The sequence below is a fragment of the Acartia tonsa genome, chromosome 1, assembly GCF_053477335.1.
Source record: "Acartia tonsa isolate MP-2025a chromosome 1, ASM5347733v1, whole genome shotgun sequence".
Classification (NCBI taxonomy): domain Eukaryota; kingdom Metazoa; phylum Arthropoda; class Copepoda; order Calanoida; family Acartiidae; genus Acartia; species Acartia tonsa.
The window spans coordinates 49,431,543-49,453,507 of NC_137260.1; the positions used below are offsets into that span (position 1 = coordinate 49,431,543).

A 21,965-nucleotide genomic window follows, 5' to 3' on the forward strand; every position below is an offset into this window, starting at 1 on the left:
TTGTCAGAAATTCCAAATTATTTGTACATTATATTTCATAACTTTTTTACATGATTATAAAGGTTCTTTATAATATAGTTTAATACAAAAATATTTTTTTATTAAAAATTTTAAAAGAATGAAAATACTGGTTTATAATGGATCACATTAATAATTTAATTCGTATGAGAACTAAATTTTTCTGGTTGATACATTTTATGTCTAAAAATAAATTGTAGATACTTAATTACTAAGAAATTTACTAGTACAAAAAGCGTAAATGCTCTTATAATTTGCATTTTGTTTTAGAAATTTAGAAATAAACAAGGATGACAACATCCATAAAAGCGAAGCACTGAAACGGTAGGACAAACGGACACTTGTATAGTGTCTAAACTGAATAATCAGAATATAAAAGTATAAGAGTCGAAGCAAAATTGTAAGTAAATTTGTTGAAAAACTGCTTGATACAGGATAATGTTTTTGGACATACTTACGTTTTTAAAACTTGATTATAGAGTTGCTTAATTTGTTGTTAAAAATGTAGAAAATCAACATGTTTAAATGGACATACGGACATTCTGGTAATGATTATAGAGTTGCTACACTTTCTAAATCTTACCTAACTACTACAGGAATCATCATGCAAAGTTTGAAATCGATAGGACAATTCTAACATGCCTAAATTAACGACGAATAAAAGCTATCTATCTCGGACCGACGGACGGACCGACCCTAATTATAGAAAAGCTTCGCTTTTAAAAATTTTGTGTTTTAATTTGATATAGAATATTTACAATACAAAAAAAACCACATATATAATATGTATATATAATTACAGCTGAATGAAAAAAATATAAATAACTATTATCCAATTTTACTGGTCACAGATGACATATAATATAACCTGTTTTACCTAACCATGCAAGTTTTTCTTATCCTAACCTATCATTTGCTCTAGTCTAATTTCCTTCCATACCTAACCCAACCATAACACTACATTTTTACAAACGGGTTACATCTTATCATAAGTAATTATTTTGAATTATTTTTTTATTTATAACTTTAAAAAAATAAGGATACTTAACGGAATGGAAATTAGATTTGTCTATAGCTATAACTAATATTTTATTTACTTAATTCCTTATTGATAATGATATATTTTATTTCAAAACATTTTAAAAGGTAGATAATGGGCAAAATTCTATAAAATTTCTAAAACTTGCCTAGGAATTAGGTATTTTTACATCTATTTAAGGCTAACTAAATCCTAACTCTTAGACTAGCAAGAGGAATTGTACAGGATTTGCCCTAATATTTGTATTTTATCTTCTCTTTCTTCTAATGGTGGGAATGTTCTGGTGGTTTGTAGGCAGAATTCCATATATCAACCAGAGCCACTGAAGAGTGGAACCTACAAATAATTACATATTCTAAACAAATAAAAGAATTACAGACAGACCGACGGGCAAAATGAGTAATATTAATATTCATTGTTTATAATCTAAAAATCTTAATTGATTAAAGCCAATTAAATTATGCTTACCCTTTAAGTTGTAGAGTATCACTGCTATAAAACAAGGAGGACAAGAAATTGTAAGTAAATTTGTTGCAAAACTGCTTAAATACATGATACTGTTTAAGGACATACTTATATTTTTAGGACTTGATTATTGATATGCTTCGCTTATAACATTGTACCTTGTTGTAGTAGGAATCATCATTCCAAAAATCAGATGAATCGGATAATTTTAATATACAAGAATTTAATGTAAAAAAATTAAAAAATCAACATATTTGAAATGGACGTAGAGTATTTCTGGTAACGGTTATAGAGTTGTGTCGCTTTCTAAGTCGTACCTAACTGTTATAGGAATCATCATGCAAAGTTTGAAATCGAAATCTAACCTGTTTAAATTAACGAAAAGAGCTAACCGTAACGGACGGACAGACGTACGGACTGACCCTAATCATAGAAAAGCTATGATTTTAAAAAAAATACGAAATTCATGATGATGATTGGATGGGGTTGCGTGACTAAAGAAAATTTAACCTGAAGAAAATACACAACGGCAGAGTCGCATGACTTAAAACAGTCCATCCTTCCAGGCCATAAAAACTCTTGTAGTTCTAGAATTAAAACAAGAAAAATTACTTCCATAGGTAGCGAAATTCGTCAATGTTAATCAAATCCAATTTCTATAATAAAGTTGTGAAGTAGGTAACAAATTTAAGAAATTTAATTAACAAAATTGTAACTTTCTTATACTATGCATTATTCCCAAAATACACAATTAATAAGAGGAGATAGAGTAAATATTGAGAAATGAAGGTAAAAAAGAAAATTTAACCTTAACAAAACTTTTTAAGCACTTTGACTATGGGTCAAGTATCCAATATTTTATTGTCACGTTTCATCATTCGTTGGCTAAAAACTGTTGGTACTTTTATTCAATTTTGATTGGTTGAGTGTCCAAACGTTTCAACTAATAGTTTCAATCTACATAAGGGGTAATTTATTCTATTATTATTGGGATCGTAAATAAATTTACCATCCATTGTTTTATCCCCTGTGATCTCTGATAAAACCATAAACTCCTTTAAGAATGTAAAAAGAGGAAAGTACAAATTGTGTCTCTACCTTCTGATTAGTTTTACTGGAAACATTGACAGTTTCCAGAAGATACAAGGCAAGATTCAGAATAATCAGAAGCATCAGAGAATTTCTTCCCTTCAGTCTTCGCTGGGTTTCTGCATCCTTCGAGCATCTCCTAAAAGTACAGTTAAGTCAAATTATCTCTTTTATATTAAAAAAGTTCACTGACCTTCCCAACCTAATTTTTGCTTTTATTTTGTTTTCCAATTCACCACTGCTTGCGGGGCTACCTGTTACCCAAAATAACCTAACCTAAAATGACATAGTAATAGAAACGAAAAATTAACCTCCCTCTTCCCCCTTTATTTATTTTCTATTTATTTAAAGAGAGGGAGGTTTGTTTGATTAAACATACCGTCGTTTTTTTATATTTGGAAAAAATGTTGGTGCACCTTGCACCACCAATGGACTTATTTCCATATTTCTTCCCGTTTTTTAATTTATTTTTATTTGTTATTTTTGTACCTGTAAATTAAAATGTTAACCTTACCTTAGACCATCAATAATCAATGGAGTCTGCACAAACACCTAACAATAAGTTTAATGTAAGTCAGGATATTATATTCTTAAAAATTTATATATAACGTTGAGCAAGTCAATATGCCTGGTTTTAAAAGAATTTCATAATAAATTATTCAACTTTTAAAAAATGTTTTTTAAGTTATAAGATTAGCCCTTATTTTTTACTCTAATTATTTACATTAAATTCTTGGTTCGACTTTATACTTTTTTTCTTCTATCACATGCAAAAGTAGCAATAATATTAAGTGAGTTTTATCGTCAACAAATATGCTGAATAGAAATTAGGAAGCTTTTCATAGGCCTATAAAAATGACATCATACTGGCTTACAATTGCCCAATTAAAATGTATACTGACCTACCATTGGTGATTTAGTCTGTGTATTTGCCTTGGTCATTTGTATTGTATGATGTCATTTTTTATAGACACTGTAAAGAGTTTCGTAGAGTAGCTTTGCCACTTAAAAATATACAATTCAAGTATGAAAATAAACCTGAATAATTGTCAAGATGTTTGTGATAAAACTGTTCACATCAAATTTCTGAAAAATAATAAAATATTGAAATCTTCTCAATATTTGGATTTGATGAAAAAATTGTATTTTTTTTCTTTGAGGATAAAAAGATTATCTTTGAATATATGAATATGCGTAATATACAAGTGTTCAAGTTTAGAACAATATCTATTATCACCTGCTTAATCTAACCTAACAGCGTAAAGAAAATTTTTATTAAAACTCCGCCAAAAATGGCAGAGTTTTTCTTTATGACTTAATATTGACTGATTTCAAAATTATTGAGTGTACTTACTTACTTACATATAAAACACTAAAAAGGAAAAACTACCCTCCCATTCCTATTAATTCGATTTATTTTAAAATAGGAGAGAGGGTAGGAGGTCTACACAAGAAAGGGCATGTGACTCTAATGAAAATAAACTAATTTTTTATCAAATCTAATATGATAGAAATTTACATATTTTTCAATTCTATTATTTTTGTCCTCAATTTTTCTTTTAAATTTAATTTGTGATTAATTTTTAGATTATATTATTTTATCCTTATAATAAAGTCTATCTATCTGTCTGTCTGTTTATTTGTTTGTAACGAAGGATCTCGCTAACCACTAAACCGATATGGTTTTTCTTTACAGGTTAGCTTCTCATAGGACCTGGTTTTGCGGGAGAGAAATCACCCCTGGAAAAAAATAACCTCCTCCCACCAAATTTTATATACTTGTCTGTTTAAATCTAAAACAAAAAAATGGGTTATTAAATTCAGTTCCCCCCTCCTCAAGTGCCCCTAGAGGCCTTTAGGGGCGTAGCCGCTAGTGAACTATAACACAACAACACAATAGCGTAGCGTTGCCACTCTAAACATATAAATACTTACATAGACAAAATTTGGAATCAATGTAATGAGAAAGTAGATGACAAATGTTGGAATACAAATCAGCAACAGGAGGTCATCCAGAAATGAGATTGGGTCTGGGTTCACCTAATTAAAAATATACATTATTTGTTTTTAACATACCTTTTATACATTTAGAAACACTCTTATCATTAACTTTAATTTCAACACTTAAATATTGATTTTTATAACAGTAAATATCAAATTTTAACATAATGATTTTTTGTTTTGTTTTTTGAATAATAAATATATATGATATAACTATCATATTTCCTTGAATTTTAGAATATGAATTACTAGGATGATAAAGTATATTGTCAAAAGCGTAGAATCTCTATAATCAAATCTTAAAATTTAAGTATGTTCATCCATATCAAGCATCTTGTGTTTTATTTGTTACAGATTATTCTTGTTTTTGTTCTTAGCTGTGAGTGCTGTTAAATGGTGTAAAAGAAGTATCATACAGTAAAAATTTAGAAATTATGACCAAGGATAGCCTATATTACTAATTTATATCTTTTGACCTCTGATTAAAGCAAGATTTTTTTTATATAGAACAAACATGCTAATATAGAACAATTGCAGAATAGTTATTTTCTTCCTATTTTTCTACCATTTTAAAATATAAAATCTGTATCTTACTTGGAAACTGGCAAGTTTATAGTACACATAGCAGGACACCCCAATCATCAAGCCCAACAGACAACTCTCCAGGGTATAGCTGATGTCGTCAGAAATATACAACAGGTTATCATCACAGCTACCTTCAAACACAAAAATCAAAATAGCCGTGACTATAGTAAGAATGAATACTAGGGTTCCCAGTATGAGGCCAGTAATGGAGGATTTACAGTCGGCAAAGATGACCATGGCTTCCTTTCTATTCTCGCTCTTGTGCAGAACCTCCATGGAGCCTTTGGGTGTCACTGATGGCAGGAAAGACAAAGATTCTTTGTGATCATGAATGTTTCCAATGTTACTCCAGAGAATGTACCAGATGCCCACCACAAGAATGTTAAACTCAATAGAAAACGGATACAAAAATGTGGTAACCCCGAACAGACCATCCGCCATTTTGTTTGAACTAACACAAAAGTATCGCTTCTCCAGGGTACATTCGAATGTGCCTATGTTGGTACAATTATACAGAGGATGTAATTCTCCACCGTAATAATGACCACCATCATAATCACCCTCCTCACAGTCTTCATAGTAGAACTTCTTCTTAACCAGAACATCAACGGTCTCATTGACAAGAGTGTATGCCCAGAAACTAAGACTGGTGGCCAAGCAGTGCATGAAAGCAAATCTTGCCAGAGATCTATTTTTGTTGACAATAACATTACCAAACTTGAAAATAACATAGAACTGAAGCATAACATAGAAAATGATTAGGATTTCATAGGCAAAATTGGTTTTGGCCTGACAGATATCATACAGAGTTTCATCTTTGCCAAAATTAGAGAATGTTATTGTTTTGATCAAGTTGACAAGCAGGTGGACAAGGTGGAATGTACAGAAGAATCCAGCGCCAATCTTGAGGAAGAAGCTACCGGCATGCCTGCCAGAAACAAAGCCATAATATTCAGGTAGCAGTTTCTTTTCCCCAGGCATGGGTAGCTCTACGTGCCAGTCGCCGTCCTCCCCTTCCACGAGTTTTAAGTCTCCTACATACCAACAAATTATGTATTATACAATATACATATATTTAGAGTGAAATGAGTTGTAGCCTCAATATTCATAAAAAAAAAGAGAAACAAAGTTATCTGATAAATAAAAAAATTCATGAAAAAATATTTACAAATATATATGTTTGTCTTTTGTAGCATAACTGACCAATAGTTTAAATTTGTTTAAAGATTGTTTCATTTTAAACTGCACTTAATTCAGTATAGCTATTGCGGTATAACATACAGATCTCAATGATAGAAAAATTTGACTTTGAACATTTTAACTCATCAGACTTTAAGGTTAATATAATATATTAAGTTCCTAGTTCAAGATTTCCATAGGCACGTTTCTCCAGCTTTGAGATGTAAAGTTTGATATCAACGATGAAATAGAACATGGTGGCTATACCAATGGTGGTCATGGTAACGTTGAAAATTGGACTCAGCTCATCATGATCTTCTTCTCTGGTTTTAACAAATATTTTCAACAAATTTTAATCAATATAAATATTTTAAGCACTAATGAAATCATCATATTATGAATTCAAGATCCATCTGGATGTCTATTTGAGACTTATGTGCGACTGAGGCGCGGCCGTCATGCCCTGGAGCTGCATATTTAAAATGTATAGAATTACCAAGATTAAAAGGGATAAGACAACGGCTGATAAATTAATTGACATCCCCAATATTAATATACAAAATTATCCCATCTGTAAATTACAAGTACAACTTAATGAACCAACCGATCAAATCTAATAAAAGTCACCAAATCTGTCAAGCCATCGAATTAGAAAACGTAAACATAAAACTCTGGGTGCAAGTGTAATATCTTCAACTTGTAGTTGATGAAAATTGCCTGAGTAAAATATCATAGATGTAGATGACGAGTGCACCGAAGAAGATAAAGATTCCCCAGAGCAGAGATATGACCATGGTAAAGAAGTCCCAGAAGTGCTGCCGACTTTGTATCTTGGCCTAAATAATAACATTTTCGTTTGTTTAATTCTATACATCAGAATTTCAGGGAAAGTACAATGGACGATAAATGAATGTACCTCTATCGGGTTAAACAAAACTACCTGTGTTTCCCCTCTAAGTGTCTAGCGAGCACAGAACCCCATATTGTTTAAATGAATTGAAAATAAGAGGGATATTTTTTCTTTATTCCTAACTTCTGCGGGGCTATCCTGTACCCATAACACCTAACGATACCTAACCCACATTAGAACAAAAACACAAGAAAAACTAAATTTATTTCAAAATAATGGCCGGAGGGTTCCTATGCTCGAATATCAACCTTGAGGGAAACCACCATTCAACCGTTCCCTTAAAATGTTTAAGGTAACGAATCGCAGAGTGCATGACAATATGGGTCATCATTATTTATAGTCTATTGCCCCTTACTCTCTTATGAAAACAAATTTTTCAATTACTAATAGTAATTAAATAAAAGTATTTGTATCATAAAGATAAAAGAATCAAAGTTGAAAATTAATAAAAAACGCTAATAAGCTTTTTTTTGGCTGCTGCGTAAAAAATATTTCATATATTTTTTGAATTGTAATCCACAAAATATTCGGCTGACTTGTACTATATATATTCATTTAAATTTATGACCACTACAAAACGCCGATTATTTAATAATATTATTGATTAATGACAAAAATAAATAATAGGTTTACTGTAATAGTAATCAAATAAAAAACAATTTCTTATCAGGCAAAAATTAGATTAAAGTAATTAAATTAATCCCTAAATTTTTCCAAAGATAAAAAGTGCAAAATAAAAATATTGTTATGATTAAATATTAAGACCAAAAAAGAGAGAAAAAACACATATTGTATATCCCACATAATCCTAATATTAATTCTAAGACTAAAGGTACACTACACAAAACTATAATTTTATAACTTTCTGTCTGTTGGTAACAAAATTCATTTCTTTATAATATGAATGAAAAATTCCTTGAAATTTGAAAAAGTGTGAGAAAAACAAATATCATGTATAAACATAACTCCAATAAAAAAAAACTTAGAAATACCATATGGGTATGTAATGGCTATATATCGCTACTTTAAAAAGAACATAATGCAAATAAGCTTGCATTGAAATAAAGAGCCTGAATTTTACAAATAAATGGACATTTTCTTTTATGGCGCAATTATGTTAATTTAAAAGAATTTTTATGCTTCCTTGCTTTATGGTTGTTGTCATCCTTGTTGATAAATGAATGTAAAGGCCAAACCTCAGTTTCTTGATGTTGGGATACTAATGATATTTGTGGATTAGTCCTGTAGCTTCTCACACTGGTTGTCTCAACCTTGTCCAGGCTATCCATAACCTAATAACAATGGATACATCAAACTGGTTGTCTCAACCTTGTCCAGGCTATCCATAACCTAATAACAATGGATACATCATACTGGTTGTCTCAACCTTGTCCAGGCTATCCATAACCTAATAACAATGGATACATCACACTAGTTGTCTCAACCCTGTCCAGGCTATCCATGATTTTTATAACCTAATAACAATGGTTACATCACACTGGTTGTCTCAACCATGTCCAGGCTATCCATAACCTAATAACAATGGATACATCACACTGGTTGTCTCAACCTTGTCCAGGCTATCCATAACCTAATAACAATGGATACATCACACTGGTTGTCTCAACCTTGTCTAGGCTATCCATAACCTAATAACAATGGATACATCACACTGGTTGTCTCAACTTTGTCCAGGCTATCCATAACCTAATAACAATGAATGCATCACACTGGTTGTCTCAACTTTGTCCAGGCTATCCATAACCTAATAACAATGAATACATCACACTGGTTGTCTCAACCTTGTCCAGGCTATCCATAACCTAATAACAATGGATACATCACACTGGTTGTCTCAACCTTGTCCAGGCTATCCATTACCCAATGGACTTTACATAAATGAATGCTTATCTTTAAAATGATTTTAAATTATTCATCTCAAAGATAAATAGTATGAAATAAATTATTTAAGGTTGTTAATAATTGTAATTTGTTCGAAATAATCCAACTAAGTGTATCAGCGCTATTCAATCTGTTTAATTAATTATGGACAATAAAATTCTAAGGCATCTATGTATAACCTCTATTTTTACTTTGTATTCATTTCTATTAAAGAATAACAAATCTAATTTGAACAATCTGTATATTAAACGATAACATTGTGGCTAAATTAAACCAAAAAACAAGTTAAAATTAACACCAAATGAACCCCCACGCACACCCCCCCCCCCAAACCACCCCAAACCACCCCACCACGCCCCCCCCCCCACACCCAGGGGTTAACCAAGTCAGACCTCAGGACACGTTGTGCTCTTTGATTCTTGGCTCAAGTGCACAGCACTTGACTCAGGATAAGGACAGCACAGCGTGTGAACTAACGCAGCAGCATGTCGGCCTTAACCGGCCACAATCACATCAATTGTGATTAAATGTGATTCTTATAATCACATCCACGACATCCCCTGTAGGCTCCCAGTAGAGACATAGCATATGGATACAATTATACTAACTAACCGTACATTCTATCACTATTGTAAATACATGTCGCCAGTATATTGTACAACGGAAGGGCCAACAACATATTTTGTTGTTGACCAATTCAGAATAGCCAGTGTGGCTATTAACCAATGCAATATTGTACTCCTCTGATTTCCGAAATAAATTTTTATTATAATGAAAGGTTATTTTTAAATTAATAATTTGAATAACTCCTTTTGTAAACAAAAATCAAAATATCCCTTGGTAAGTTAAACTTTTTTTTGCAAATAATAATCCTATAATAAACAAGGATGACAACATTCATAAGTAACGAAGCTCAAAATTATGAATGGATACCGGGAAAAAATTTACTATAGAGCAGTGTCATACGTTAATCATTAAACTTGATAAGATAGGGAAATCACAAAGTCTTTAAAATCACGCAACCTTTTAATCACGAAAACTTTAAAATCTGGGAATCAATCTAGCACCCAACTAATGGACAAATCTTAATGAAACTTGATGGAAGTGTGTATAATATGATCATATTCATTGATTCAATCCCTGATACTTTCAGCCGTCAAACCTGAACAGGAATAGAGAAACTCATGAAAACCTAAAAATCTAGGAATCGATCTAGCACGCCAATTAGTAAACAAATATTGATAAAACTTGGTAAAAATATGTAGAATGTAAAATAAATTAATCCCTGAAAATTTAAGTCCTATGTCTTGAAATACAATGCAATGTATAGAATAGATGAGCATAGGTCATAGGAATCTTCACTAAAAATTTCAGCTGTCTATCTTTAATAGGAGCCGAGAAAATCACGTTTCACCCATAGCTTTACGTACTGACTGACTGACTGACGGACAGACAAAGTAAATTATAGAGGATCTTCGCTACTAAAAAAAAAGTGCGAGATTTTTATCTGAAGCTTAAGATCTCAATTACTACTGTACCGATTAAGTTCTCATATTTTAAGTCAACTTCACATGGGTTCTGTGATAGTTTTAGGCTATTTTATGTTTATTTTTAAATTCTTTGGATGATTTTAAGCCCTTTTTTTCTAGCACCTCTGTCCACGTAGATGCTGGGGGCGTGGCACCTCGTTGAAATAAATATCAATTCATTCTCTTTTATGTTTTACAAATTGAAAATATAAAGGAAATATTTTGACCTGGAGGGATTTATAACCAGAAGATCCTGCGTTGCTATCCTCTTTCTTATCCAAGAACCCATCTGGATCAGGATCTAAAAAATTTAGAAGATTTTTAAAATTCAAAAACATTCTTTTAATTATTAATGAGAAAATTTGGTATTATCCTCAATTTAAAAAATTTTGGTACATCTAACTGAAAAATCGTTTAAATATATCGGGAGTTTCCCTTGCAGAGCAATGAAAACCCTTACCCTCCCCGCTATTATTTAAATAAATTGAAAATAAGGAAGGGTTGGGGTTCAATGCTCGGTAGGCATTTGTGGGATTGTACCAATATACCTTGTGAAGTGATGATAACTCCTGGTGGTGAATTATAATCTGGAAATGTTCTAAACGGCACCGGATCATCTGTGTCTACCCCCTCGTGCTTGTCAACCACTTTGATCTGCTCTGCTTCATTTACTATGCTAAAAAAATCACAAAAATAGCTTTACTAAAAGCATTTTTGGAATTATATAATCATATATATAAAAAAAAATAAACCAAACATTGTCCAAAAAACGTTAAATTACCTCCAACCTTTTATACAGATCAAAACCAACACTTTACTAAAGTCAAGCTGTCATAAATTATTGATTTTATAATAATTGTCGTCAATTTAGGTTGGTGTAATATCCAAGTAATAATTTATCCATTCTTACGACAGGGAAATAACACCAGATGAAATAATCACATAGCAAAATTTAAATTTCAGGAACAGACCAAAGATGTAATATAAAAAAATATTTTGATGAATTACAAGCAAAATATTTTTCCTTTTGCACAATTTACGTTAATATAACAGTTAAAAATGAAAAATTGCCATATATCCGCGGAAAGGTGTCTGTTATACGTTGCGATAAAAAAACTAAAGTTTTATTTCTACTCTATTAATTTTCACGAATAACTAGTGTACCTAGTTGGAATTTTGTCTTGAAACCCAGATTTTTTGAGTAAATCAGCCAAGCCATCTGTGTCGTTCTTAGAAAAACTGAATACTAAAGTCTAAAAAACAAGAAATATTACGTCATATAAATGGACGAAACAAAAAACATTGTCTACGAATTTAACTTAATAACACTGTTACCACTTTAAATACTTAATAATATAACGCAGATTGCTAAAATAAAAGTAGTTTTGTTACTATTCCACATAGTAAATAGTAAAATTTGTTTACAATATTATAATATTCATTTTTTTAAAGCATTGTTTTTCTATAACTATGCCGTCTGTTCGTCCGCAGTGTATGAAATAATATCAAAAGCGAAACTTTGAAACACATTTATATACTAATTAGTTTAAACTTATAAATTTATATTCTGCTTATTATGTTCCGACACTAAATAAGTATTGATGTACGTTTGTCTTACCGTCTGATTAGAGACCTTCGCTTTAATGGATGTTGTCATCCTTGTTTTTAAAAATATTGAACTAGAGTAAATCTTTTCATTAAACAACAGACATACCGGATTATCTAAACTAATCTTTTCTATGCGTCATTCATATGTACATTTAAACTTGAGTAAACTTGACGCAGTTTTTATGGCAAAGCATTTTGAGATGTATTAAAAGCGAAACTTTAATACATAAGGGTGGTGATGTCCGTTAGTTAGTATCTAATTTAGACGTCGTTCCTATCGGATTCCTGTAATAATGAGGTAACATTTTGGATAAATATTAAGACAATAACAGAAAGTTAGTTAACTATGTTTGTGTAAAACTTGAATATGTTGTAAGTGGTATAAAATTGAGTTTAAAATCTCAAGTTCTTGTGAAATTGTTAGGAGCGTAACACCTCTATAATTTAAATATTAAATTTCAGAACTTCCGCTAAGCAACTTGTAATTGACCTATGGATGTTATACTCATTGTTCATGGAATATTCAAATCAAATTGTATTTCCTCATTCTTTTGAATATAATTGATTAAAATTTAAGTAATTAATTCTGTTTAAATGAATGAAAATAAAAGTTAAATTGTAAAATATTATGTGTTGTTCTATATTATAAAATAATTTAATTATCAAAAACTAAAGATCAAGGAAAATACTGGTTCGAATCGGTTGTACTTTTCGTAAGCTTTATATATGTTTTTGGCTGGTTTTAAGCTATTTTCCTTACCTAATCCACTCCCCTAGCGTCGAACCAACTAGTAATAAAAATAGTAGCATTTTTGAAGAAAAAAAAGGCAACTTCTCCATAGGATTTGATAAAGTGCCTATCGAGCCCAGAATCACCTACTGCATTTTTTTAAAGGGCCTATCATTGTGGGGATAGGGGGAGGGGTGAACCCTGCGGGTTGTGCTTTACAAAAAAAATTATATATAACCTGTGTTGGTTCATTTGGTTTCGACTTTCTGAAGGACAGTCTTCGATGATCCACTTTAGGAGTTTCGTCTGTTCTTATACTGATTCGTCTATGGATTAAAAAAAAACAGTATTAAGAAAAGTATAAATACGATTTAAAACGCATTTTTAAAATATTATCAACTCTTGATATATCTAGTCTACTAACAGATTTATATAGTTTTAGAATTTTGTTACAGTCGTTGATTGGAAAACGAATCTATAAGATTTATATTTACTAGTTTTTATAAAGAGAGACATTGTACTACACCCAAAATTAAAAACGAATTTATAAGATTTATATTTACCAGTTTTTAAAAAGAAAGACACGGTACTACACCCAAAATTAAAATGTGGTTTAAAAGCACCCAAGAAAGAGTCTAACTTTTTTAATAAACCAAAAAATAATTTTGTGTCAAACCAAAATAAGATCTAAGAAAATGAAATAAATCTTAAGAAATAGCAAAATAGAAGTCCTTCTATAAATGCGGATATCATATTTTACCTTAGAGATGGGGAGACAGCTGCATCAGTAGCCAGGGTGTCCATAACAGCTAGTGCAGCGGTCATGTGCGGTTGAATATCCATGCCTGGCTTCAACCCTTCTCTAAAATAAAGGAAATTAGGTTTATTTGCGATTAATGATATCCTCACAAAAAACAGGAATCGGCAGCTACGCGGCTAAGAAAAAGTCGCGGCCAAAACTCCTAAACCATTAGTCTTAACTACCCTAAGCCGCATATGAAGAATTGAATGCCGAGCCCTGATAATTGCTATATATGAAAGAATTATTTTTGTTCATTTGAAAAACATATTTCATAACTAATGATAAATAAAAAATTAATTATCCTTTAAAAATAATATTCTTTTAAAAATGATATATAAAGAACACAGTAATAGTGTCTGACTGATTATGACGTAACAAAAAAAAATTAGCCAATGAGAGGCCGTTATTGACCAATGGTAAAATTTATAGTGGCCTCTAATTGGCTAATTTTTTTTGTTACGTCATAATCAGTCAGACACTATTACTGTGTTCATATATAAATTTTAAAGTTTCAATTTAAGAAATAAAAAGTAGGGTAAATTATTTTTTTTTAACATTAAGGTAATAAAAATCTTTTTTAGAGAGATTGGACACTTTTAGTTTTCGTTTGATGCGATTTATATTGTCCGTCTGTCTGTCATTCCTTCTGAAGCTCAAGATCTCGGTAACATTGGAAGTTATTGTGCTCTACTTTTCAGGGAATTCTGAAAATTGAAGAAATCCCTCTCCCCCCCGCCAAAATATTTTTATATTTTATTTGTAGTCAAAAAAAAAGTACCCCCTACCGGAGAGTAAATTTTTATAATATCTCTACAGCTTTAAAACGATTCTACAAAAGAGGAGAACTTAACCTCTAGGGGTGGAGCCCTAGAGGCCAGGGGTGAAGCCGCTAGTAGAAAACAACTTAAATTAATAAACTTACCCAATAATAGGAACATCAAGAGAGTTAAGTGAGACTTTGCTGTTATTGTCATTTGAATGTTGGCCCATAGAAACCATACTTTTTCCATCAGGGGCAGATACTGCGCGGGTAAACAATACTTCTCCGGACCTAGTCAAATCATTAAAGTAAGAGGTAGGTTGTGCTAAAATATCGTAAAGGTGTGATTTTTAAGGAAAAACAGTAGTAGAACGATAATATTCACTAAATATAAATATATAAATTTTTGTCTATGGTTCTATTCAATAAAGAATATGTGGTATCCTCCTTACTTTCCTAGCTATAGAGTAGCTTCGCTTTCCAGCTCTAAGCCCTTATTATTGATTTTCCCTTGAAGGACGGGCGAAGCCGTGTAATATAACCCCCAATAAGATTTATTTGTTTGTTTACCTTTATTATGCTTGTAACTGTATATTTTGATCAATAATATTGGTTAGCCTCCTCCCAATTGCAGGGATGAGACTAGCCTGGCCTAATTATCATGTTTATGTTATATATTTGCTATGTAATACTGATTTAATATGTATCCCTAATTCCATGCTATTGATTTTATCATGTAAGGTAGTTAGTATCTTCAGGACTTTATTCTAATAAACAACATTCAAGTTCTATCTGAATTATATTGTTATACATAGAGAAGCAAAGCTTCTCTATAATCTGAGGTTGCCATACATCTGCTCACACTCCCATAATTCCGGACTGCCAGAAATACACATATTTTGTGAATATTATCGTTCTACTATTGTTTTTAAGCCTTAAAACTCACACCTTTACGGAATTTTAGCACAACCTACCTCCCACTTTATATTGGTTGAAACGTTTGGAAGATCAACTTAATCATTTAACCAATCAAAATTAATTAAAAGTCCCCGAAGCTGTTAAGCCAAATATAAGAAAATGAAAATATAAAACTTTGGGGACTAGTGTAATAAAAAGCTTAATGTCTCCTCCCTCTCTAGATACATATATAGGACAGTGGAGAACAATTTATTATCCAAATTCATCAGTGAAAAAGTCTAGCTTTGGTAGCTATTTTTGTTGAAGGAAGTTATTACTCTACCTTGTAGTGTTGAACCTAATTATGAACTTGTATCAAATTTAAATGCTTTAGTTTTGAAGAATTAAAAAATAGGAAAAATAGCATCCAAAGATGGATAAGAACAAATATTATTCATATTATCTAAGATAGCATTGATTTACTATCAAAATTGTCAATTGTAGAATAGTTATTTATCGCATAGTATTATAGACAGCTTTCCTTGGTTAGTAAAAATTATAAGATTAATTACGGATTTTTGACCCTGGTGTAAAATTTGTCTAGGATAGGATACGATACATGATTTCTAGTATGGCTCAGAACCAGTTCTAATCCAGCTATGTTAATAGGTTTCAAACCAATACTAGAAAATAATGACCTTACCTTTCATTTACAATGCTATGTGTTCCGTGCAATGATGACCTGAAAAATTATAAAAGTTATTTTAAAACAAATTTACTACAAGATATCAAACAGGGAAAAGGGTTAGTTTATCTGAAGAAAAAAATTACACAATTTTTTTGATAAAAAGTACATATTTTATGCTTTTATGCCAATGATATTTGAAACCTATTACCACATTGTTAAGTGTTAAATTTAAGAATTTTCAAACAATATTTTTTTGTTTGGAGACTTTTACTTCATGAAAATGGACATATGATTGCTCGACTTTTTTCCTCTAAATATTATAGGATTTATTGGTAATACCTTCCGTGGAAACCCTCTGCGGAGTGCCAATAACAATGTAGGGTCAGCTATTTTATAGTAGGTCCTAAAATACAAACAACCCAACTATTACAAACAACCCTTTGATTGCACGACCCTCGCCTGAAATACCTAACTGTGCGTGGTTATGAAATGCGCTGGTGTTAAGCCAATTCATACCCTCTGTACTCTAACTTGATATATCAGCAAACAGTCAAGATGCTGTTTTGGCCAAGATTCAAATCCATCACCTCCCCAAGGATGAGTGGAAGCACTACATATTACGCTAGAGTGGCAGGTCTTACCTGCCATGAATACTTGAAGCTCCATCGATGATACTGTGGCTGCCATGAATGCTAGATTTTCCATCAAAATCGTGTCCATCGTATCCCTGAATAATTAAAAGCTGAATAATTTTTACCACAACCATATCCACCATATCCCGGGGAAGAACTTTCTGGATCTGTAAACGCGAGGCTTTCCTATGATTAGGAACGTCCCATCCGTCCGTAAAGGTTACCTATTTTCGTATATTTAGACATGCAAGAATTATTCTATTGATTTTAAGCATTGCATGATGATTTCTATAACAGTTAGGTACTATTTAGGAAGCTTAGCAACCCTATAATTGTTACCAAAAAGTCAGTACTTACATTTTAACATTTTTGTCAACAACTTTTTATATGATGAAATTATCTTATTCATCTGATTTTTGCAAAAAATAATGATTCCTAGGACAATACATTAGAGTATTTTAAGAGAGGCATCTCAATACTCAAAACCTAAGAATGTCCTTTTACTGTATCTTGCATATTGTTTGAAGAAGTATCCATATTAAATTATACAATTTTCAAAGTTTGATTATTTGAAATTCTAAAAGTATGACACTTTATTCTCGGTGCACTTTATAGAAAAGTTTACTAAAACAGTAAATATTTGTAGTGAAATAGCCTTAAACTATCAAGACTCAATCGGTAAGGTAGTTCATGAGATAATAACAAACAAACAAACAAAAAATCTCAATATGCCAGCAACTCTGCAATTAGAAAATAGATGGTGCAAAATAATAGTATGAAACAACAGACTTAGTTTTCATAATTGAATAGCCTGAAACCAACCTAGGAGCCATATAAAGCTTTCTAAAAAATAGTTTAACATTAAGCGCATCATATCAGACAAACAGAAAAACTATATACTAGGAAAAGTAACTAACCGACCTAGTGCCAAGGAAAGATTTATAAAGCAGCTACGCTACTAATAGTGATGTTTAAAATGAATGAACACTCGGATATATCCTCCCATCGTAATACAACTTTAGATATAAAAATGCAACGGATAGAACACGCCAACGTTTATTTCAGCTGTGTCACTCAAAATACCTAGAGTCGAAAACAGAAGCTCAGAAAATACAGAAAAGGGTAGGAGAAGGGAAGGAGAGGAGTTCATGGGTTTAAATTTTACTTTGGGTTATAATAGATAAGGTTTGGTAAAAAACTACCCCTCACTCATTTCCTATTTTTAAAATTAAGGCTTTTTTATAGAAAGTAACAAAAACAAAACAGAACGAAAAAAACATTATAAAAAATCATTTCTTCATAAAAATTAGATCTTAGTGAGTTTTCTAAATTGGTAACTTATCACAACATGCTTTTGTATGGTAATATTTTAGCAATTATCGAATATATTTGTCGTGCGAAAAGTTGGGGTAAAATAGTCTTTCCAGAAAATACCACCCCTCCCTGTACACAAATTGCATATTATACAAGTTTAGGTGTAGAGTATGCAATTTATAACATGCAAAAATGTTTAACAAAGTAACTTTGCACGTTTTCATCTATTTTTAACCAAAATGTTGGTTTTTTTTGCATTACAATGCATTTGTAAATATATAGCAAAGCTTGTATTAATTTAAAGTTCATAAAATACATATTTATTGCATTTTTAAATAGAATTTTGATTAAAGTTACAATAAAACAAGGATGACAATAAAAGCGAAGCTCTGAAACGAACATTAATACCTGTAGATTCTCATAACTAAATAAGCAGAATATAATTGAAATCTGTTTTGGAAATACTGACATGATTATAGAAATGGTTCGCTTATTTCATTTGACCTTGTAGTAAGGATTCCAAAATCAGATGAATATGAATATTATATCATACAAAAATCATTTTTAAAATGAACGTAAGGACTTTTTGGTAACGATTATAGAGTTGATACGCTTTCTAAATTGTACCTGTTATAGGAATCATCCCGCAAATTTAAAAATCGATAGGAAAATTCTAATATGTTAAAATTAACGAAAAGAGCTAACCGTTCCGGATGTACGGACAGACCGACCCTAATTATAGAAAAACTTCTCTTAAAAAAAAAGTAGGCTAATTTATAATTGTCATTATGACGATTGACTGAGCGACCGATAGAAAGACTTACCAGACAAGGTTTTTAAATAAATTCATTTTTCTTCTATATGAGTCATTTACGACTCTTTTAATGTGGCAAAAGAAATATTTTAATTACTTTTTTGATTGATTTATTAATTAGACATTGTTCATATTTTTGTATTTCTGTATAACTAACTCACATTTTTTCATAGCGAAGTTCTTCCACAATATACTGTGACGGTAGGTTGTCAGTCTTTGGGTCAATTTACCTTCAATTGAATGCTTCAGAAATGTAACATCAACTATACAAAAAACGTTTAATACTTTATTTTGGGTTAGGGCAGGGAGTTCCTGTAAGGGATGGGGTTAAATAAATCCTTTCAGTAGGGTATGCTTGTAATAAAAAATATTTCTAACTTGAAAACGGGGAGAATTTGTGTTGTTTTAAGGTTTCAAGGACTGTCAAAAGTGTTAACTATTTGAAAGATTTATGTCGACTATATATTTCTTTAATGAAAAGTGGTCGTGACTGACTTAATATATCGATACATCGAGAGCCTCCTAATGACATTATTACTACATACTAATGTTGACATAATAACAACACGGTTTGTGAGAGGCTTTTTTCTTGAATAAAACCGTCCTTGTTTCTTAATAAGTAATGTTAATAATATCCATATAAAATTCCTATGAATTTGTTATCCTCTAATGAAAAGAAGTTAGTTAAATACTGTGTTCTTGACAAAGGTTAAGTTGATAAAAAATAAATATTTTAATTTTGATTATTACGTAGATTAGTAATCCAAAGTTCTTAAAAATGCCCACGTGCCATTATGGAAAGCTCCACGCCTACAGGGGCCGTGATTTAGCAAATAAATTATATTTTTAGTTTGATATTTGCATATATGAGTGGCGTAATGTTGGCCTAAAACTTGTTTTGTCCTGTATTTTTGGGGTACAAACAAGGTAGAAATGCGTGGCAAAAAAACCTAACCAAAAATATGCATCTCAATTAACGAAATTTTAAAATGATCATTTGTGGCCAAATTTAAGTTGAGGGAGATTTTTTTAAAATTTATAATACCTTATTTTCTAGGTTGCTAAAACCATCTCCCGATTTCTTTTTCTTGATTTTTGTCTTGACAGAATTCCTAACTTTGAATGTTGCTTTTTTGGCCGAGTTGGGCAAGGTTACGCTAATTTTCTTCATCTTTCATATATCTAAAAAACATTTACAAAAATCTGTAATTTTATATTCATTCACAATACAGCATCTTTTAAACTTTTCTGCATTTTGAGGTTTCCCAGGGAAGGAGTGTATATTAGGTTGTTTGTTACACTAGTCCCCAAAGTTTTATAACATCTAATTTTTATTCCTTTAACAACCTTGTTGACTTCTATTGAATTTTGATGGGTTTGTTCATTTAGTTGAGTGTAAAAACATATCCACCACTAATTGTAAGCTACAGAAGGGGTAATATTGTGTATCATTATTGGGGATTTACATCAATTTATCACCCATTGTCTTATCCCTTTAGATCCCTGGAAGTTGGCCGTACGTCCGTAAGATATATAATTCCTATAACAATACTTTACACTTTCTAAAGAGTAGCAATTCTATAAAAATAAGAAAGAAACATTATGCTTCTTTTAAAAACAAATGTTTGCTGGGAAGAACTGTATTCTTACTTTATTAAAAACTGGTGAATCTCATGACGATTGAGTATAAAGTTAAAATGAATGATTTCTATGATGAAGTCTTAGAGTACCTTTTATTTTTAAATAAAAAAAAACTTTCAATATTTTACTTTACTTTTCATTACTTGTTTGTCTGACTTTTTGATTATTTGAGTCACATTTTGTTTGGAAGTTGTTATCCTTGTTTGTATTTGTTTATAAATAAATATTATTCCATGAATATATTTGGTTATTATTTGATTTATTTATTGAAATCCAATTTTATTACTATTCATAAAAACAGAAGTATTTGATTATTTTTATTTGTATTTATTACAGTTAGGGAGTTGAATCCATTTTTATAGAAGCAGAAATATAATCTATGATTATGGTTTTGACCCTCTAAAACTGTAATCTACCTTTCCACTTTCCCCTCTCTTGGTGAAGATATCTTCAACGCCGATACGATTTTTGAAATGTAAGATTCTACTTTCCCTTCTCTTGGTGAAGATATCTTCAACGCCGATACGATTTTTGAAATGTAAGATTCCACTTTCCCCTCTCTTGGTGAAGATATCTTCAACGCCGATACGATATTTGAAATTTAAGATTCCACTTTTGTCTCTCTTGTTGAAGATATCTTCACCAATTATCTTCAACAAGAGAGACAAAAGTGGAATCTTATATGTATTATTTATATAATAGAGGCAGCAGGATGTTTGTCTGTCTCTCAGTCGGATGTATGTACCAAATATGACTTTCCTTTAAACTGAAGATTTTTAGGTACCTTTATTAATTTGAGGGAGGGGGGGATATTTACCTTCCGAAGAGAAATCGCTCTTACAGATAATTAACCTCCCCCCTTCTCTAAAAAAACTAAAATTCAAAGTTGAATAATCCCCCCCCCCTCACATACAGGCTTACAGGGGCGTTTCTGCTGGAATTTACATAAAGTGTAAGTGTTTAAACTTTTCCACAAATAGATAAATAGTATAATTTGCAAAAAATATTTAGGAGAGGCGGGAGAAGGGTATTTTACTTTTTCTTTTTGAAACTAGAATAAAAAAAGGAGGGATCGAATTCAACCCCACACCACCAAAGTAACCCTAGAGCTCTCTAGGGTCGTAAACTTTAGTGTATTTTAATAATGCTATTGCTAATATGCTAATTCAATTTACGAATATACAAATTAATTAAAAATATCGAAATCACATGGAGTCATGTAGAAAACCAGGATTAAACTGTCACAATAATACTAAACATAAATGTTATCTTTGAAAACTTTTTATACCTGTAATAAAATTTATTAAAACAAAAATTAAAAATAATTGACGTGCTTGGAATAATTATTTTATTGCCTAAAGA

The 21,965-nt window shown here is 31.1% G+C and overlaps 1 protein-coding gene across 1 annotated transcript; it reads right to left on the bottom strand.

Moving 5' to 3' along the window:
* Positions 1-23: 23 nt before the first annotated feature.
* On the bottom strand, positions 24-20,161 carry LOC145322796 (uncharacterized). The gene is made up of 19 exons (XM_080165068.1): positions 20,008-20,161; positions 16,844-16,929; positions 16,218-16,256; positions 14,780-14,908; positions 13,816-13,917; positions 13,294-13,381; positions 11,882-11,970; positions 11,266-11,393; positions 10,945-11,018; positions 8,483-8,578; positions 7,094-7,212; positions 6,555-6,699; positions 5,207-6,229; positions 4,547-4,651; positions 3,650-3,697; positions 3,126-3,163; positions 2,621-2,750; positions 2,033-2,109; positions 24-1,393 (listed from the first exon to the last, which is right to left on the bottom strand). The coding sequence occupies exons 1-19, from the start codon at positions 20,131-20,133 to the stop codon at positions 1,321-1,323; spliced, it is 2,715 nt and encodes a 904-aa protein (XP_080021194.1). The 5' UTR covers positions 20,134-20,161; the 3' UTR covers positions 24-1,320.
* Between the last annotated feature and the right edge of the window lie 1,804 nt (positions 20,162-21,965).

What these genes read in the sequence shown, in the direction of transcription:
- LOC145322796 (XM_080165068.1), bottom strand. Translation starts at nt 20,133, where the DNA reads ATGAAGAAAATTAGCGTAACCTTGCCCAACTCGGCCAAAAAAGCAACA. An exon ending in CAAGACAAAATTCCAACTAG is followed by an intron (nt 11,394 to 11,881) that starts GTACACTAGTTA and finishes TGATTTTTTTAG; the next exon opens with CATAGTAAATGAAGCAGAGC. An exon ending in CTGGTTATAAATCCCTCCAG is followed by an intron (nt 8,579 to 10,944) that starts GTCAAAATATTT and finishes CATTGTTATTAG; the next exon opens with GTTATGGATAGCCTGGACAA.